The sequence below is a fragment of the Phocoena phocoena genome, chromosome 2 (genome assembly GCF_963924675.1).
Source record: "Phocoena phocoena chromosome 2, mPhoPho1.1, whole genome shotgun sequence".
In the NCBI taxonomy this organism is placed as follows: domain Eukaryota; kingdom Metazoa; phylum Chordata; class Mammalia; order Artiodactyla; family Phocoenidae; genus Phocoena; species Phocoena phocoena.
The window spans coordinates 135,718,824-135,738,957 of record NC_089220.1 but is presented as its reverse complement, the minus strand read 5'-3'; the positions used below and the strand labels follow the sequence as shown (position 1 = coordinate 135,738,957).

At 39.7% G+C, this 20,134-nt stretch overlaps 1 protein-coding gene across 1 annotated transcript in view; it reads right to left on the bottom strand.

Annotated features, from left to right (window-relative positions):
- AGBL1 (AGBL carboxypeptidase 1) overlaps nt 1-20,134 on the bottom strand; it is a gene marked incomplete at its 5' end in the record, with an annotated part of 723,168 nt that overhangs the window by 640,747 nt on the left and 62,287 nt on the right. The window contains one exon of the mRNA XM_065871763.1: nt 6,760-6,797. Coding sequence (XP_065727835.1) covers nt 6,760-6,797 — 38 coding nt within the window. The remainder of the gene's footprint in view (nt 1-6,759; nt 6,798-20,134) is intronic.

Sequence of the window (20,134 nt, the reverse complement as noted above, 5' to 3'; positions counted from 1 at the left end):
TTTTTGCGGTACGCGGGCCTCTCACTCTTGTGGCCCCTCCCGTTGCGGAGCACAGGCTCCAGACGCGCAGGCCCAGCAGCCATGGCTCACGGGCCCAGTCGCTCCGCGGTATGTGGGATCTTCCCGGACCAGGGCACGAACCCGTGTCCCCTGCCTCGGCAGGCGGACTCTCAACCACTGCGCCACCAGGGAAGCCCGAGAATGTGACCTTTAAAGCTGGGCAGCAAGGTTACTACCAAGGCGTTACGTGAAGATTCATCCCCGGAGCCAGTACAGATCAGGCAGAATCCCACGGGGCACACTCATTCCAAGCACCACTGCCAGGCCAGCACTTCTCCAAACTGCATTTATACCTAGTGCTCACAAAAGGGTGTTAGGGAGCAGAAAGAAAGAGGGAGAGGTGGAGAGACCAATGAGAAAGGAGAAGAAGATGAGGGGGGAAAAAAGGGAGAAGAAACACAGAAGTCCAGGTAGAGACACAGATAAAAGAGAGAAAGGCAGAGTGGATGCAGATAGAAAAAGGGACAAGGGCCCATGGATGGACCTAGAGATTATCATACTAAGTGAAATGAGTCAGAAAGAGAAAGACAGATACCATATGAGATCACTTATATGTAGAATCTAAAATATGACACAAATGCTGTCTGTATAGCACAGGGAACTCGACTCAATACTCTGTAATGACCTACATGGGAAAAGAATCTAAAAAAAAGTGGATATATGTATATGTATAACTGATTCATTTTGCTGTACAGCAGAAACTAACACAACACTGTAAATCAACGATAGTCAAATAAAAATTTTAAAAATAAACTAGACATAACTTGGCTTACAAATAAAATAAAATATGAAACAAAAACAGACTCACAGATATAGAGAACAGACTTGTGGTTACCAAGGAGGAGGGGCATTGGGGGAAGGATGGGCTGGGAGTTTGGGGTTAGTAGATGCAGATTATTACATATAGGATGGATAAACAATAAGGTCCTACTGTATTACACAGGGAACTCTATTCAATATCCTGGGATAAACGATAATGCAAAGGAATAAATAAAAGAATGTATATATGTGTATAACTGAGTCACTTTGTTGTACACCAGAAATGAACACATTGTAAATCAACTATACTTCAATAAAGAAATAAATTTTTTTTTAAAAAAAGGGACAGGGGCAAAGGACCATGTCTTATTTTTATTAATTAGAGAAAAAACTGCCTGCAATAGAAGTATTATTTATTAATCAAAGTCTTATTAAGTTTTGGTAATAAAAAGCTAAATGTTTTTGTGCAGGATAAAGCATAAAAGGGCAAAGATTTCAATACAGGAAAATTTAGGGTTTGCACATGCATAGGTAGAGAGAAGGGAACTGATACAGTAAAAGTATGGAATCTGGATTAGACCATTCTAGCCCACATCCATACAAAAAGGACCCTTGAATGAGCAATGACTTTAATTTTTAGGATTCTAAATTTCGGAAATAATTGGAAAAGAGGCCTAGGACTTCCAAGGCTTTATTTTGCATGCTGTTCCTCGGGAAAGGAAAGAGATGAGAGCTGTCTTTTGGTTCATTTCTCTCTGTCCGCCATCTACCTTTCCTACATTGGCTTCTCATGCAATAGCTACTTGATGGAAGAAAGGGCTGAGACAAAATAACAAAATTGCTCTAATGCAACCTGGTGCTCTTTCCCTTTCTTTCTGTTGTTATGGTGGGCAGCTCCAAGGCTCCCAGATCCCTCAGCCCTGCTCTCCCTGTTACTGGTGAGGATTTCGTCCCACCACCCACTACGTCATAGGGCCTTGTTGACCTAAGATTCACAAGCCCACCCATGTTTACTGCCCCCAAGGTAGTAGATATGTCCTTCTGGCTCTATTTTAACTGGAGAATGTTCTCCTTTTGTAATGCAATTATAGAGATATACTAAAATGGCCAACTTTTATACTGATATCAAGGCCAGAATAATCACCAGCTAAAAAGAGTTTGCTTTCAGGAGATAAAGGTTCACATAAATATTCCCAGGTCAGTGCCAGATGGTGAGGCCTTGAATTTTAGACAGAAACTGACTTCCTGCATTTAGGTTCAGTGGACACAAACTCATCTGGGATGTAAACTGACAGACAGTCGATGTCAAGTCTTACTTATACATGAAGGCATTTGAAGGCAACTAGAGAATTCCATGACACTCATCTCCCCCACAGCAACCCCAGCCTAAGTGCAGTGGTACCATCCATATCCAGACCTTACATGCCACACAATACTTTGGTTAGGCTGGTAGAACAAAGATGGCAACTGCTCCTCCCCAAATCCATGGAAGACTTTGCTATTTAAACACAGCACATTGTTTGTGGAAACTGGTGCAGCCACTGTGGAAAACAGTATGAAGGTTTCTCAAGAAGCTAAAAATAGAACTACCATATGACCCAGCTATTCCACTCCTGGTGTATATCCAAAAAGAAAAAAAAAACATTAATTCGAAAAGATACATGCATCCCAATGTTCATAGCAGCATTATTTATGATTGCCAAGATATTGAAGCAACCTAAGTGTCCATCAACAGATGAATGGATAAAGAAGATGTGGTATATACATATACAATGGAATACTATGCAGCCATAAAAAAGAATGAAAATTTGCCATTTGCAGCAACTTGTATGGACTTGGAGGGCATTATGCTAAATGAATAAGTCAGACAGAGAAAGACAAATACTGTATGCTATCACTTATATGTGGAATCTAAAAAAAAAATACAACCAACTAGTGAATATAAAAACAAAGAAGCAGACTCACAGATAATAGAGAACAAACTAGTGGTTACCAGTAGGGAGAGGGAAGTGGGGAGGAGCAGTATAGGGGTATGAGATTAAGAGGTACAAACTTTTAGGTATAAACTAATCTACAGAGATATATTTTACAACACAGGGAATATAGCCAATATTTCATAATAACTAAAAATTGTGACTCACTATATTGTATACCTGTGACTTGTATAATACTGTACATCACCTATACTTCAATAAAAAATAAATTTAAAAAAGAAAAAACAGCCCTCTTGCCTGCTGAGCTCAAATATGATCTCAGAATCCTTCTACCCACACATGGGAGCTGGCACTTGTAATGCAAATTTCTGCTGTCCTTGTTCTAAGATCCTCTAGATCTCGAGAACCTGCTCCCTCCCAAGTAACTTCTGCATGTTCATAAAGACTTTCTGCCATCGTATTCTTACTTCATGTGAACCCACAGGAATGACACCAGTGCTGGGGAATTTAAGATCAATTATGCAAGAAGAGCATTTCTACGAAATACCAATAAAGGTATTTGGGAGGGATCATCTGAAACCCTGAATGAGCGTCAGCTGATGTGTGGTCAAATACGCAACAGTGATTCTCAGAAGGAGGCAATTTTGACATCCCAGGGGACAATTAGCAGTGTCTAAAAACAAATCTTAATCATTATAACTGGCAATGTCACCTGGTGAGAAAAGGCCAGGGATGCTGCTAAACATTCCAAAATGCACAGGACAGGCCTCAACAACTAACAATTAACCAGTTCACAATGCAAGGGTGTTAAGGTCGAGAAACCCTGATAGACATGAAGGCTGAGTATTTAGTGGTAGAAAGAAGAGAAGTTCTCATCCAGCTCTCTTGTGTTAGGATGAACCTGAGACTCAGACAAAAGTCTATGTGGACAGCTCAGCAGAATTAGCAAATAACCCTATACATCCTTCTAATGCGACAATAAAACTTGTTTTATATGTGGAGGATGGCAGGCTATCATTTCCCTGACAGTCTATTTGTATAGTTAAACAGAGATTAGAACTAATATCATTGGTTCTACGCATGGGTTGTTGGATTCAGTAGTAGAGGGTAGTAGAGGGCGGTATTGCCTTTTTTATACATGTAGATATTATAAATCATTCATTCACTTAAACATATAGTACACAAATATTTATTTTAGGCTTTTTATTGTGCTGATGCAAGTAATACAACAATCAGCAAAGATGACCCTTGCCCTCAAAAGTTTGCAATCTGCTGGGAGAGATGGGCAACAGCAAATTCAATGCCGCGCAATCAATGTTGTGTTGGGAGAGCCTATGGGAGCATAGAGGAGGGGCATCCAGCCTGGCCTTGGTAGCCAGGGAAAGTGTTTTCAGAGGGAATGAGGTCTGAGCTGAGCTCTGGAGGGAGAGTAGAAGTTAGAAACTCTAAAACTGAGCCCCTAGTGCAGTGTACTCCATTTGCTAAGCACAACTAGCACGTTGGAAACCCAGTTAACGCTCTAAGCCTGAATCAGACAGCATTTGCACTGGCTCTTGGTTCCTCCTGGGCCCATGCATCATGTTTTACACAGAAATAGTTAATAACTGTCATGTGACTACATTCAGGTTTTTAACACCTGGTGTATCAGGACACTCAACTCTGAGCTTCAGGGGTGTGTGTGTATGGGTAGAAAAATAAGTCAGCCTTTCTCAGCTAGTGTAAACAGCTCTTTGCAGGAAACTGCTCTCAGCAGGAAGCCACTTTCTCATCACTTTAGCAAAGCTAGATTGTAACTAATTTTTTTTTGTATTTTTATTGGAATATAGTTGATTTACAATGTTGTGTTAGTTTCAGGTGTACAGCAAAGTGAATCAGTTACACATATACATATATCCAATCTATTTTTTAGATTCTTTTCCCATACAGGTCATTACAGATTTTTGAGTTCCCTGTGCTATACAGTAGGTCCTTATTAGTTATCTATTTTATGTGTAGTAGTATGTATATGTCAATCCCAATCTCCCAATTTATCCCTCCCCAACCCTTTCGCTGCTGGTAACCATAAGTTTGTCTTCTACATCTGTGACTCTATATCACTTTTGTAAATAAGTTCGTTTGCACCGTTTAACTAATTTTTAAATCAGGCACCCCAATTCTCTACCATCTCCGGCCCAAGTACACCTTTCAAATCTTTTAATCACACAATACCTTGCCTAACTCATCGGTTCTTTCCATAGATCAAAGAAGTAGAAATGATGACCAGATCTCTTCCCTAGCTTCCCCGTCAGTAACCTCCCGAACAGACTGTATGACCAAACTGCATGAACAAGGTAACATCTTAGAGAAAGATCACCAGAAGTCTACAAGCCTGCACACAGTGAGGGATGGTGATGATTCTGATCCCCTATCTCAGTGACTAACTGAGATTACTTCCCTCCTTCCCTTTAAAAGTATCCTGGACGAATCTTCAGAGGTGGTTTTGGGGGGAGGCTGAGTGTACCATCTCCCCAGATTGCCAGCATCCTGATTAAAGGCATCTTTCCTTTCTACCAACATTTGCGAGTGTGTAATTGATTTTGTAAGCAGCAAGCAGCGGGACCCCCACACCCTGCATTTGATAACACTAGCAGGGCTCTGTCCCCATGAAACATCAGGCCTCTACTGCCAAAGCTGGGCAGGGAGGTTACAGGAGAAAGCTACTTTCCTAAGGCACAGCACTCGCCGGCTGGCTTACCCAGCCGTTCTCAGCATCTTTACTTCCTGCAATCCAAGAACTTCCTCACCTTGTTTCCTCAAACACCTGGTGTTATATAATCAGGTGAGCAGACAGAGTGAGCAGGTAAATAATGAAAACCCAGATGCCAAACCTGAGTCAAGTTCAGTATGGAGAATGAACCGTTCTCTCCCCATAACCCGCAGGTAACACTTTCTCTCCCCCTCCTATCTCGAGGGCTTCCTAACCCCTCACTCTTCACTCCCCCAACCTGCTCTAACCACCTTCACTCTCCCTGCAGGTCAGGCAGCTGTGGATAGACTTGTGTACTGTATCAAGTTCCAACAAACCAAATGAATTCAAGCTTCAATTATTTTTTCAGTCTACAAAGGGAAGCACTATGTGATGTGACTCTTTCTCTGCACTTAGAGTTGACAGAGATACATGGTTGGGGGAGAAGGTGTTTTGATTTTTATTTATTTATTTGTAAGTTTTATTAAAGTTCACCTATTACCCACATGCCTCGGGCTCCCTATAGAGAAACAAATATCACAATTGAAGCAGCTGGTTTCCAAGATGCCAAATTCAAATAGATGAAGAGGTAAGGAGGGGAAAAAAATAAAAACATTAAGCTGAAACTTCTTCACTCCCAAGTGCATGGTGCCTTCTACTATTGCACACATGAAATTGACTCCCAACGTAATTAGACCAGAGCTACAAGGCAAACACACAAAAAAATTCTCAAATTATTCAGACTCCCAGAGCTATTCTTTTGCAATCACTCAAGTAACTGAGAAAAGAGCCAATTTTTTAATATAAATTTGTTATCAGCATCTACACTGTCCAAGCGATTCCAACACCCCATCTGCCCAAGAATATAGTCACTAGCTGAGTTGTGAATCAAAGGCAAGAATCATGCTTCCCACCCACTGTCATAAACTTTTCTTCCATAGGACAATCCCACTGGAACCTGCAGTTTATTCCAACAGTCCTTAAAAGCTGCTGGTCCAATTAGAAGGAGCTGGAGAGTTCCTCGGGTCTGCAGTAGACAAAATACTCCAGTTAGAGTCAATTGTCTTGGCAGCATTATGAATGGCACCTCCACAGAGAGAGAGGTTAACTCTCTCTTTGCAGCCCCGAGTTAGAGCAGCCGTAATATCCTCCATCTCACCCCAAAGATCCAGGAATGGCTCTATTGCCTTCCAGGTTGAAAATGAGCCATGGAGACAGAAGAGCATCTTTCACTGAACTCAGAGGGGAAAGAACTAACCACGTTTCAAAAGGGGCACTTACTGGATTTCAGCAATGCTGCCAGAACTTCAGTGGCTGCCCTGGGGAAAGAGAGAGAAAAGTGGAAAAGTCAATGTTCAATGGTCTTTTTGTCAGCCCGTGGATCCCATAGCTGGCCGTCTCATTGCTGCCACCTAACTGCCCCATTATTAACCAGGTAGCAGGCATTCCATTGATTCTACTGCTGACCATTAAAGGGGCACAAATGTAGAAATCACGCTGAGTGAATTGTCTGTCTTGCAAATGGGTCTCAAGAGTCCCTTCCTCTGCTGAAAGGGAGTCCCTTCCTCTTGCCTCCCACCTTCCACCAACTTCCTCATGCTGTGCTCCTTCCAGCCAGAGCTCTGGCAGTCCCTTGATTTATACCTGGAAACCCTGGGGACTCTGGAGAATGGGTTGGGAGGGGGTGAGACTTGGAGGTTGAGTGAGTACAGCAGTGCACTGCAAACTTCTTGAAACACTCACGGCCCTGGGAACACACTAGAAAACATTCACACATTGGAAAACGAAGCTGGTTCCTTAGGGTAAAAAATGGTTACATTACATTTTCCTTCCAAATTCATTGTTTTCCTCCATGAAGGAATTTGACAGCCTTTGCAGTGAGAGGAGGCATATAGAATGAAAATGCATTTGGCTCAGGTCTTAGTGATCCTTCAGTCTACTCCCTGAGCCTGGGAAGGTCACACAAAGACCCCCTTACAGGGCAGAGGAAAACTTCATGGCACTGAGGACACTGTGGGAGGGAGAATGTGTACTTTTTAAATTAAAGAATAGAAGTATTCTGCACAGTCCTACTAACTTATCCTTAAGGCCTGTTAAACAGTGATATGTCCCCAGCACCCTTCTGAGAACTGCGGAAACAGGCCAAAGAGGCTAGATCACCCTTCCAAGATTATACAGACATGTGAGCAGAACTGGGGCCCCAAACCCAGGAATCTCACTTCTCATCTTTGCTTCCTCCACATCCATTGTTCTCCAGACTCTCTCTCGGTACTTTCTTTGCCCTGGTCTCTGCCCAGTTGATAAGGGACAATTCTCTTTGCAATATATTATTTACTATTGAGCAACAGAGCTGACAGTAAAAAAATAATAATAATAACAAAGGAATGAATAAAAATAAACTAAAACAGAAAGTAGGCACTTGAAACCTTACTGCTTCCCATAACCCACGAGGGAATTCTGCAAAGCAGTGGCCTGAAACTCACTGATGCAATCCCGTGTCTGAGATGACCCCCAGCTCTGTGAGATCCAAACAACCTGCAGTCGTAAAGAAGGCAAGGCTAGTTTTCACCGATAGACTACATCATTTCTCCTTCCCAACCATGATTTCCTCTAATCAACTTTCAGCTTCCTCAGCTATGCTCTTTTGTAACACGACATAGTGCTGTTGCAGGAAGGAGGACCTCTTCCAAGGCCCCAAGAAGGGGACCCCTTCTTGTCTAACACTTGGAAATGAATGTCCAAGGAGACAAAGTTGTCTCTTGCTGCGAGACAACTCATGCAAGTGGTTACCATCATGCCTGGCTAAGGCGGGCAGTTTTGGCCAACGGTTCCCTAACAGTGGGGCAACAGTGGATTTAAGAAAGGGCACTTTGAAGGTGCTGCTGGCAGCCCAAGCCAGTGTGGAAAATCTGTGAGCCATAGTGCAGAGGGCCTGGCTTGGGTTGGGACAAAATGAAAATCAGTACTTTGGGGAAAAGCAGAGTAGCCATATTGAGTTCATCAGAGGAGGTTAGCAGACAAGAAGGAAACCACAGAAGCAGGAAAAGAAAGAATGGGGATGTCCCAAGCAAAATACTTAGCCAGGTCCTTAGATCACAGGTCAGGTCTTAGGGCAACTCTGCATTTCCGATTTGCATGGCACATTTGTTTGGGCGAGTTCACCATGGAGGTAGGGCTCTGTTAGATAATAGTTTTATAAGGGATACACTGGTGGTGGGGAAGAACAGGCTGCAGGCAGGTCAGTTAGGAGGATCTGAGGTAACAGGGTCCCCAGCCAAAAGAGTGACGTAGAGGAAGAAGGAAGAGAGAGGGGTTAAAGGGTAGTTTAGAGTCTTGCTACTCAAAGCATGGGTCTCCCACCTGCAGCTTCATATTTCCTGAGAGCCAAACAGAAATGCAGACTCTCAAGCCCCATCTCTGGCCTGCTGAATCAGTACATTTATTCTAGCAGATAATTCACATGCATATTAACCTTTGAGAATAACTGGTTTAGAGGACAGTGTCAATCTGGCTCAGTTACTCTTTGATGTTGCGAGGAAGATTCAAGGTGACTCCCAGATCTCAACCCTCTAGAAGGTAGCTTATAGGATGATAACACAATAAATAAACATGAATCCAAACAGTGACAGGATATAGCAGAAAATACATGGTAAGTGTCACATTAGGCAAAGATGGGAGAGAAGCAAGAAGAACTACAATCCTGCAGTCTGTGGAACAAAACCCACATTCACTGAAAGATAGACAAGATGAAAAGGCAGAGGGCTATGTATCAGATGAAGGAACAAGATAAAACCCCAGAAAAACAACTAAATGAAGTGGAGATAGGCAACCTTCCAGAAAAAGAATTCAGAATCATGATAGTGAAGATGATCCAGGACCTTGGAAAAAGAATGGAGGCAAAGACTGAGAAGATGCAAGAAATGTTTAACAAAGACCTAGAAGAATCAAAGAACAAACAAACAGAGATGAACAATACAATAACTGAAATGAAAAATACACTAGAAAGAATCAATAGCAGAATAACTGAGGTAGAAGAACGGATAAGTGACCTGGAAGACAGAATGGTGGAATTCACTGCCATGGAACAGAATAAAGAAAAAAGAATGAAAAGAAATGAAGACAGCCTAAGAGACCTCTGGCTGTTAATGCAACAACATTCACATTATAGGGGTCCCAGAAGGAGAAGAGAGAGAGAAAGGACCCAAGAAAATATTTGAAGAGATTAGAGTCGAAAACTTCCCTAACATTGGAAAGGAAATAGCCACCCAAGTCCAGGAAGCACAGAGAGTCCCATACAGGATAAATCCAAGGAGAAACAGGCTGAGACACATAGTAATCAAATTGGCAAAATTAAAGACAAAGACAAATTATTGAAAGCAGCAAGGGAAAAACAGCAAATAACATACAAGAGAACCCCCATAAGATTAACAGCTGATTTCTCAGCAGAAACTCTACAAGCCAAAAGGGAGTGACATGATATACTTAAAGTGATGAAAGGGAAGAAACTACAACCAAGATTACTCTACCCAGCAAGGATCTCATTCAGATTCGATGGAGAAATCAAAAGCTTTACAGACAAGCAAAAGCTAAGAGAATTCAGCACCACCAAACCAGCTCTACAACAACTGCTAAAGGAACTTTTCTAAGTGGGAAACACAAGAGAAGAAAAGGACCTACAAAAACAAACCCAAAACAATTAAGAAAATGGTCATAGGAACACACATATTGATAATTACCTGAAACGTGAATGGATTAAATGCTCCACTAAAAGACACAGGCTTGGGTTTCCCTGGTGGCGCAGTGGTTGAGAGTTCACCTGCCGATGCAGGGGACACAGGTTCAGGCCCCAGTCTGGGAAGATACCACATGCCGTGGAGCGACTAGGCCCGTGAGCCATGGCTGCTGAGCCTGCACGTCTGGAGCCTGTGCTCCACAACGGGAGAGGCCACAGCAGTGAGAGGCATGCATACCGCAAAAAAAAAAAAAAAAAAAAGACACAGTCTTGCTGAATGGTTACAAAAATAAGACCTATACATGTGGTGTCTAGAAGAGATCCACTTTAGACCGAGGGACACATACAGACTGAAAGTGAGGGGATGGAAAAGATATTCCATGAAAATAGAAATCAAAAGAAAGCTGGAGTAGCAATACTCATATCAGGTAAAAGAGACTTTAAAATAAAGAATGTTACAAGAGACAAGGAAGGACACTACATAATGATCAAGGAACCAATCCAAGAAGAAGATATAACAATTATAAATATATATGCACCCAACATAGGAACACCTCAATTCATAAGGCAACTGCTAAAAGCTATAAAAGAGGAAATTGACAGTAACACAATAATAGTGGGACTTTAAGACCTCACTTACACCAATGGACAGATCAGCCAAACAGAAAATTAATAAGGAAACACAAGCTTTAAATGACACAATAGACCAGATAGATTTAATTGATATTTATAGGACATTCCATCCAAAAACAGCAGACTTTACAGACAAGCAAAAGCTAAGAGAATTCAGCACCACCAAACCAGCTCTACAACAACTGTTAAAGGAACTTTTCTAAGTGGGAAACACAAGAGAAGAAAAGGACCTACAAAAACAAACCCAAAACAATTAGAAAATGGTCATAGGAACACACATATTGATAATTACCTGAAACGTGAATGGATTAAATGCTCCACTAAAAGACACAGGCTTGGGCTTCCCTGGTGGCGCGGAACATTCTCCAGGATAGATCACATCTTGGGTCACAAATCAAGCCTCAGTAAATTTAAGAAAATTGAAATCATATCAAGCATCTTTTCTGACCGAAATGCTATGAGATTAGAAACGAATTACAGGGGAAAAAACATAAAACACACAAACACATGGAGGCTAAACAATATGTTACTAAATACCAAGGGATCACTGAAGAAATCAAAGGAAATCAAACAATACGTAGAGACAAATGACAATGAAAACACGATGATCCAAAACCTATGGGATGCAGCAAAAACAGTTCTAAGAGGGAAGTTTATAGCTATACAAGCCTACCTCAAGAAACAAGAAAAATCTCAAATAAGCAATCCAACCTTACACCAAAAGGAACTAGAGAAAGAAGAACAAACAAAACCCAAAGTTAGCAGAAGGAAAGAAATCATAAAGATCAGAGCAGGAGTAAATGAAATAGAAACAAAGAAAACAATAGCAAAGATCAATAAAACTAAAAGCTGGTTCTTTGAGAAGATAAAAAAAATCGATAAACAATTAGCCAGACTCATCAAGAAAAAGAGGGAGAGGACTCAAATCAATAAAATTAGAAATGAAAAAGGAGAAGTTAAAACAGACACTGCAGAAATACAAAGCATCCTAAGAGACTACTACAAGCAACTCTATGCCAATAAAATGGACAACCTGGAAGAAATGGACAAATTCTTAGAGAAGTAAAACCTTTCAAGACTGAACCAGGAAGAAACAGAAAATATGAACAGACCAATCACAAGTAATGAAATTGAAACTGTGATTAAAAATCTTCCAACAAATAAAAGTCCAGGACCAGATGGCTTCACAGGTGAATTCTATTAAACATTTAGAGAAGAGCTAACACCCATCCTTCCCAAACTCTGCCACAAAATTGCAGAGGAAGGAACACTCCCAAACTCATTCTATGAGGCCACCATCACCCTGATACCAAAACCAGACAAAGATACTACAAAAAAAGAAAATTACAGACCAATATCACTGATGAATATACATGCAAAAATCCTCAACAAAATACTAGCAAACAGAATCCAACAACACATTAAAAGGATCACACACCATGATCAAGTGGCATTTATCCCAGAGATGCAAGGATTCTTCAATATATGCAAATCAATCAATGTGATACACCTTATTAACAAATTGAAGAATAAAAACCATATGATCATCTCAATAGATGCAGAAAAAGCTTTTGATAAAATTCACCACCCATTTCTGATAAAAACTCTCCAGAGAGTGGGCATGGAGGGAACCTACCTCAACATAATAAAGGTCATATACAACAAACCCACAGCAAACATCATTCTTAATGGTGAAAAACTGAAAGCATTTCTTGTAAGATCAGGAACAAGACAAGGATGTCCACTCTCACCACAATTATTCAACATAGTTTTGGAAGTCCTAGCCACGGCAATCATAGAAGGAAATCAAATAAAAAGAATACAAATTGGAAAAGAAGAAGTTAAACCGTCACCATTTGCAGATGACATGATACTATACATAGAGAATCTTAAAGATGCCACCAGAAAACTACTAGAGCTAATCAATGAATTTGGTAAAGCTGCACGATACAAAATTAATGCACAGAAATCTCTTGCATTCCTATACACTAATGATGAAAAATCTGAAAGAGAAATTAAGGGAACATTCCCATTTACCATTTCAACAAAAAGAATAAAAGACCTAGGAATAAACCTACTAGGAGACAAAAGACCTGTATGCAGAAAACTATTAGACATTGATGAAAGAAATTTAAGATGATACCAACAGATGGAGAGATATACCATGTTCTTGGATTGGAATAATCAATATTGTGAAAATGACTATACTACCAAAAGCAATCTACAGATTAAATGCAATCCCTATCAAATTACCAATGGCATTTTTTACAGAACTAGAACAAAAAATTTTTAAATTTGTATGGAGACACAAAAGACCCCGAAGAGCCAAAGCAGTCTTGAAGGAAAAAAACGCAGCTGGAGGAATTAGACTCCCTGACTTCAGACTATACTACAAAGCTACAGTAATCAAGACATTATGGTACTGGCACAAAAACAGAAACATAGATCAACGGAACAAGATAGAAAGCCCAGAGGTAAACCCACGCACCTATGGTCTACTAATCTATGACAAAGGAGGCAAGGATCTACAATAGAGAAAAGACAGTCTCTTCAATAATTGTTGCTGGGAAAACTGGACAGCTACATGTAAAAGAATGAAATTAGAACACCCCCTAACACCATACACAAAAATAAATTCAAAATGGATTAGGGACCTAAATGTAAGACCGGACACTATAAAACTCTTAGAGGAAAACACAGGAAGAACACTCTTTGATATAAATCACAGCAAGATCTTTTTTGATCCACCTCCTAGAGTAACGGAAATAAAAACAAAAATAAACAAATGGGACCTAATGAAACTTCAAAGCTTTCACACAGCAAAGGAAACCATAAACAAGACCAAAAGACAACCCTCAGAATGGGAGAAAATATTTGCAAACGAATCAATGGACAAAGGATTAATCTCCAAAATATACAAACAGCTCATGCAGCTCAATATTAAAAAAACAAACAACCCAATCCAAAAGTGGACAGAAGACCTAAATAGACATTTCTCCAAAGAAGACATACAGATGGCCAAGAAGCACATGAAAAGCTGCTCAACATCACTAATTATTAGAGAAATGCAAATCAAAACTACAATGAGATATCACCTCACACCGGTTAGAGTGGGTATCATCAGAAAATCTACAAACAACAAATGCTGGAGAGGGTGTGGAGAAAGGGAACCCTCTTACACTGTTGGTGGGAATGTAAATTGATACAGCCACTATGGAGAACAGTATGGAGGTTCCTTAAAAAACTAAAAATAGAATTCCCATATGATCCAGCAATCCTACTACTGGGCATATACCCAGAGAAAACCATAATTCCAAAATACACATGCATGCCAATGTTCATTGCAGCACTATTTACAATAGCCAGGACATGGAAGCAACCTAAATGCCCATCAACAGACGAATGGATAAAGAAGATGTGGTACATATATACAATGGAATAATGCTCAGCCATAAAAAGGAACGAAATTGGGTCATTATTGAGACGTGGATGGATCTAGAGGCTGTCATACACAGTGAAGTAAATCAGAAGGAGAAAAACAAATATCGCATATTAACGCGTATATGTGGACCCTAGAAAAATGGTACAAATGAACCGGTTTGCAGGGCAGAAATTGAGACACAGATGTAGAGAACAAACGTATGGACACTAAGCGGGGAAAGCGGCAGGGTGGTGGGATGAACTGGGAGATTGGGATTGACATGTATACACTGATGTGTATAAAACTGAAGACTAATTAAGAACCTGCTGTATAAAAAAATAAATTAAATAAAATTCAAACAATAAAAGGAAAATATAGTTGAGCATAAGTTAATGGAATAAATTAAAATCAACCAAATATCTCTCACCTAACTACTGTGAAATTCCACAATGAGTCTATTCATATCAACTCTAGGACCCCTTCAAACTGTTCTTTCAGCTGCAACTAGAGTGATCTTCCCAAGAACATCTGATTGAGGCACCCTCACATTGCCACTCCCATGCCCACTTCCACTCTTGGATAAAAATCCAAATCCTAAAACATGGTCTAGGAGACCTACAAAGTGGCTCCTGTCACCTGCTCCAGCCTAACTTCATACCACCCTCTTACTCTCTGTGGTTCTGCCCCTCTGGCTTTTTCCAAGCTTTGGAACATGTTCCCATAACTTGTCCTTTGTCCTTGCTAATGACACAGCCTAAAATGCTCTAGACCTTCCCCTCCTCCTTCACATCCTAACTCAGGTGTCACTTCCTTAGGAAAGACTTCTGTGACCCCCTAGCCTAGGTCCAGGCCCTCTGATTGGTGTGTTCATCCTTCACAACCCACCCTTTTTAATTGCTCAATTCAGTTTGTAATTCTTCACTCATTTCATGATTATTTTATTAATGTCTGTCTCCTCTTCCAGTCTGCAAACTCCAGAAAACAGAAAACATTTTGCTTTGCCTTATTCTATCCCCACCATTTAATAGTATTTGAATACAGAACACCATCGAATATTTGCTGAACCTTTTCCAAATATCAGGCCCTGGTATAGGAGCTTTATATACACTGTCCATTCATTCAACAAATATTTACTGAGCACTTACTATGTGCTGGGATAAACTAATAAACCAAAGTTTCTTGCACTCAAAAGGGTTAGGGTGAAAGAAATAGTTAATCAGTATTTTTGAGAAATACATTAAATTAGCATTCTAAAATGTGGTCAGTGCTATGAGGGAAAAAAAAAGAAAAGTAAGAACAAGGTAAAGAGATAAGATGCACAGGGCTGGGTTGCAATTTTGGCTACAGTAGGCTTCATGGAGAAGGGAAACTCTGAGCAAAGGCATGAAGGAGGGAAGAAAGTTGCTATATGAATACCAGAAGGAAGCATGTTCAGACCCTCTAAAATGACAATAGGCCTGACCTGTTCAAAGAAGAGCAAGTTGGCCAGGGCTGCTGGAGCCAAAACAGATGAGAGGAGAGGAGCAGGAGCTGGGGTGAGGAGTAACAGGGAACTATTCACGTAGGGCCTGGTAAGCACTCTAACGGCTTTCCCTTCACTCCAAGTGAGGGATTCACTACAGGATTTTGAGCAATGATCTAACATGTTTTAAGAAGATTTCTCTGACTGCTCTATTTTTCAAAAGAGAAAAGATCTCTAAGGAAGCAAGAGTAGAAACCAGAGACAGACCAGAGTAGAAAGCAGTAGAGAGCTTTGTGGAGCAAACCAAATAGAGCAATGAGTAAAAAATTTTATAGACAATGGTCATGTGGGATTTCTCCCAGGAATGCAGGGTTGGTTGAACATCTGAAAATCAACTAATGTAATAACCCACCGTAATAATAAAATAAAGAATAAAAACCATATTATCATTTTAATAGACACAGAAAAACTGTGATAAAATCGATTATGCTTTCATGATAAAAATACTCAACACACTAGGGATAGAAGATAACTTCCTCCACCTGATAAAGGGATCTACTTAAAACCAATAGTTAACATGATACTTAATGGAGAAAGATGATTGAATGCTTTCCTTCTATGAACAGGAACAAAATAAGGATATCCATTTTCATCACCTCTGTTCAACATTGTACTGGAGGTTCTAACCAGGGCATTTAGGAAGGAGGGAACAAAGGAAGGAATGAAGGAAAGAAGGAAGGAAGGAAGGAAGGAAGGAAGGAAGAAAGGAAGGAAGGAAGGAAGGAAGGAAGGAAGGAAAGAAGGGAGGAAGGAAAGGCATGCAGATTGGAAAAGAGGGAGTAAAACTATCTTATTTATAGACAGTTGAGTCTTATATATAGAAAGTAAATGAATCCACTAAAGAACTATCAGAACTAATAAGTTCTGCAATCAATATTCAAAAATCAATTGTATTCCTGTAAACTAGCAATGAATAGTTCAAAAATGAGATTTAAAATGGCAATCTCACTTATAACGGCAGCAAAAGAATAAAATTCCTGGTAATAAATTTAATAAAAGAAACTCAAGCCTTTTACACTGAAAGCTAGAAAACTCTGTTTTTAAAAAATTAAAGAAAATCTAAATGAATATTAATCACCTAAATGTCAGCAGTCACCTAACTACTGCTATAGCCCCAAAACTGATGCATCCATATTCACTAGAGGTCCCTTCAAACTGTTCTTCAGGGTACAACTAGAGGGATCTTCTCAAGAAGAACATGGATATGTTTTGAATTTGGAGATAACAGGATTTCTTGACGACTTGCTATGAGAAGTAACATTAGCTAACTTATTTCCCATAACAATTCCCATTTTATAGATGAAGGGACTATTCAAGGTAAATTAACCCACCTGAAGTAACATTAGAAAGCAGCAGAGCTGGAACTTCCCCTCAACTCTGTCTGACCCCAACATCTGGCAATTACACCAGCTACCCAGCAGAACCTGGAGCACTGAGCATTGATTTTTGAATATTGATCTTTTACCATGGTCACACTGCAGAACCTGTTTATTAGTTCTGGTAGTTTTTTAGTGGATTTATTGAGACTTTCTATATACAAGATGAAACCATCTATAAATAAGACAGTTTCCAGAAAAAAAGAAGTAGGTAGCCCTAGAATTTAACCCTAGATACTCTCTAGAATTGGCCATGGGATGTGGAGTTGTAGCAGCAGAAACAGAAAGTGGAGGGAAAAGGAGTTATTTAAATAACAGGCGGATAAAGCAGGAGGACCTTTAAAAGGGATAGAACACATTGCCTGCAGATCAGAGGTGCCCAGAATGCCATCTGGTACCATCCCAGCCTCCTGCCTAGCTGGAGAGGGAATAGGAGTATGGGTAAAAGCAGACACACACACACACACACACACACACACATACACACACACACACACACAGCCAATTACCAAGGAAAATAGATGACAAATGGATCTTACTAATCACTATTTTTCAGAGACAGAGGAGAAAACAGAAATGGAAACTGAGATGGCTCCTACACAGTGAAAGAAAAGAAAAACCGTGGACATATGGTGCAAAGTTTGAACTAGATTCTGTGCCCAGCATGGAACTTGTCCATTTTATCCTGGGAAAAAAAGAAAAGAAAAAGTACCCCTCCCCCCAACTCTATCCAGATGCTGTCAAAGATATCTTGTGGGAATCATCATCAATTGTGGGAAGTTTTTACTAAAGAAATGGAAACCCAGACCTCAGACTGCTTTGGTTAGTAAAGCTCAGTAGAGAGTGTGACAGAGGGGGGACTACTGTCTGAGCCAGCGAACCAGGAGCACAGCACTGCAATCAAGGCTGGGAGGACCCAACCCACCTGACTTTTCGTAAGCAGAGTGGAGCTGGTTTTGAAGTACTTCCAAATCCATGGGCAATATCATCAAGACCAAGGACTCAGACAAAAGCTTTTCAATAATAGTAGAGGAATTTAACACCTCGCTTATACCAATGGACAGATCATCCAAACAGAAAATAAGTAAGGAAACACAAACTTTAAATGACACAACAGACCAGATGGACTTAATTGATATTTATAGGACATTCTATCGAAAAACAATAAAATACAATTTCTTCTCAAGTGCATATGGAACATTCTCCAGGATAGATCACATCTTGAGTCAAATCAAGCCTCAGTAAATTTAAGAAAATTGAAATGATATCAAGCATCTTTTCTGACCACAATACTATGAGACTAGATATCAATTACAGGGGGAAAAAAAGGCAAAAAATACAAACACATGAAGGCTAAACAAATATGCTACTAAACAACCAATAGATCACTGAAGAAATCAAAGAGGAAAGCAAAAAATACCTAGAAACAAATGACAATGAAAACATGATGACCCAAAACCTACGGGATGCAGCAAAACCAGTTCTAAGAGAGAAGTTTATAGCAATACCATCCTACCTTAAGAAACAAGAAAAATCTCAAATAAACAACCTAACCTTACACCTAAAGCAATTAGAGAAAGAATAAGAAAAAAACCCCAGTGTTCACAGAAGGAAAGAAATCATAAAAATCAGATCAGAAATAAATGAAAAAGAAATGAAGGAAACAATAGCAAAAATCAATAAAACTAAAAGCTGGTTCTTTGAGAAGATAAGCAAAATTGATAAACCATTAGCCAGACTCATCAAGAAAAAATGGGAGAAGACTCATATCAACAGAATTAGAAGCAAAGAAAGAGAAGACACGGCATAAATATAAAGGATCATTTGAGACTACTACAAGCAACTACATGCCAATAAAATGGACAACCTGGAACAAATGGACAAATTCTTAGAAAAGTACAACCTTCCAAGACTAAACCAGGAAGAAACAGAAAATATGAACAGACCAATCACAAACACTGAAATTGAAACTGTGATTAAAAATCTTCCAACAAACAAAAGCCCAGAACCAGATGGTTTCACAGGAGAATTCTATCAAACATTTAGAGAAAAGCTAATACCTATCTTTCTCAAACTCTTCCAAAATATAGCAGAGGGAAGAACACTCCCGAAATCATTCTACAAGGACATCATCACCCTGATACCAACACCAGACAAAGATGTCACAAAAAAAGAAAATTACAGGCCAATATCACTGATGATCACTGATGAATATACATGCAAAAATCCTCAACAAAATACTAGCAAACAGAATCCAACAGCACATTAAAAGGATCGTATATCATGAGCAAGAGGCTTTATCCCAGGAATGCAAGGATTCTTCAATATACACAAATCAATCAATGTGATACACTATATTAACAAATTGAAGGATAAAAACCATGTGAATATCTCAATACATGCAGAGAAAGCTTTTGACAAAATTCAACACTGATTTCTGATAAAAACTCTCCAGAAAGTGGGCATAGAGGGAATCTACCTCAACATAATAAAAGCCATATATGACAAACCCACAGCCAACTGAGAATGATTTCTCAATGGTGAAAAACTGAAAGCATTTCCTCTAAGACCAGGAACAAGACAAGTGTGCCTACTATTATTCAACATAGTTTTGGAAGTTTAAGCCATGGCAATCAGAGAAGAAAAAGAAATAAAAGGAATCCAAACTGGAAAAGAAGAAGTAACACTGTCACTGTTTGCAGATGACATGATACTATACTAGAAAATCCTAAAGATGCCACCAGAAAACTACAAGAGCTAATCAATGAATTTGGTAAAGTAGCAGGATACAAAATTAATGCACATAAATCTCTTGCATTCCTATAATGACAATGAAAACTCAGAAAGAGAAATTAAGGAAACACTCCCATTTACCATTGAAACAAAAAGGATTAAATACCTAGGAATAAACCTACCTAAGTAAGGACGAAAAAAACCTGTATGCAGAAAACTATAAGACACTGATGAAAGAA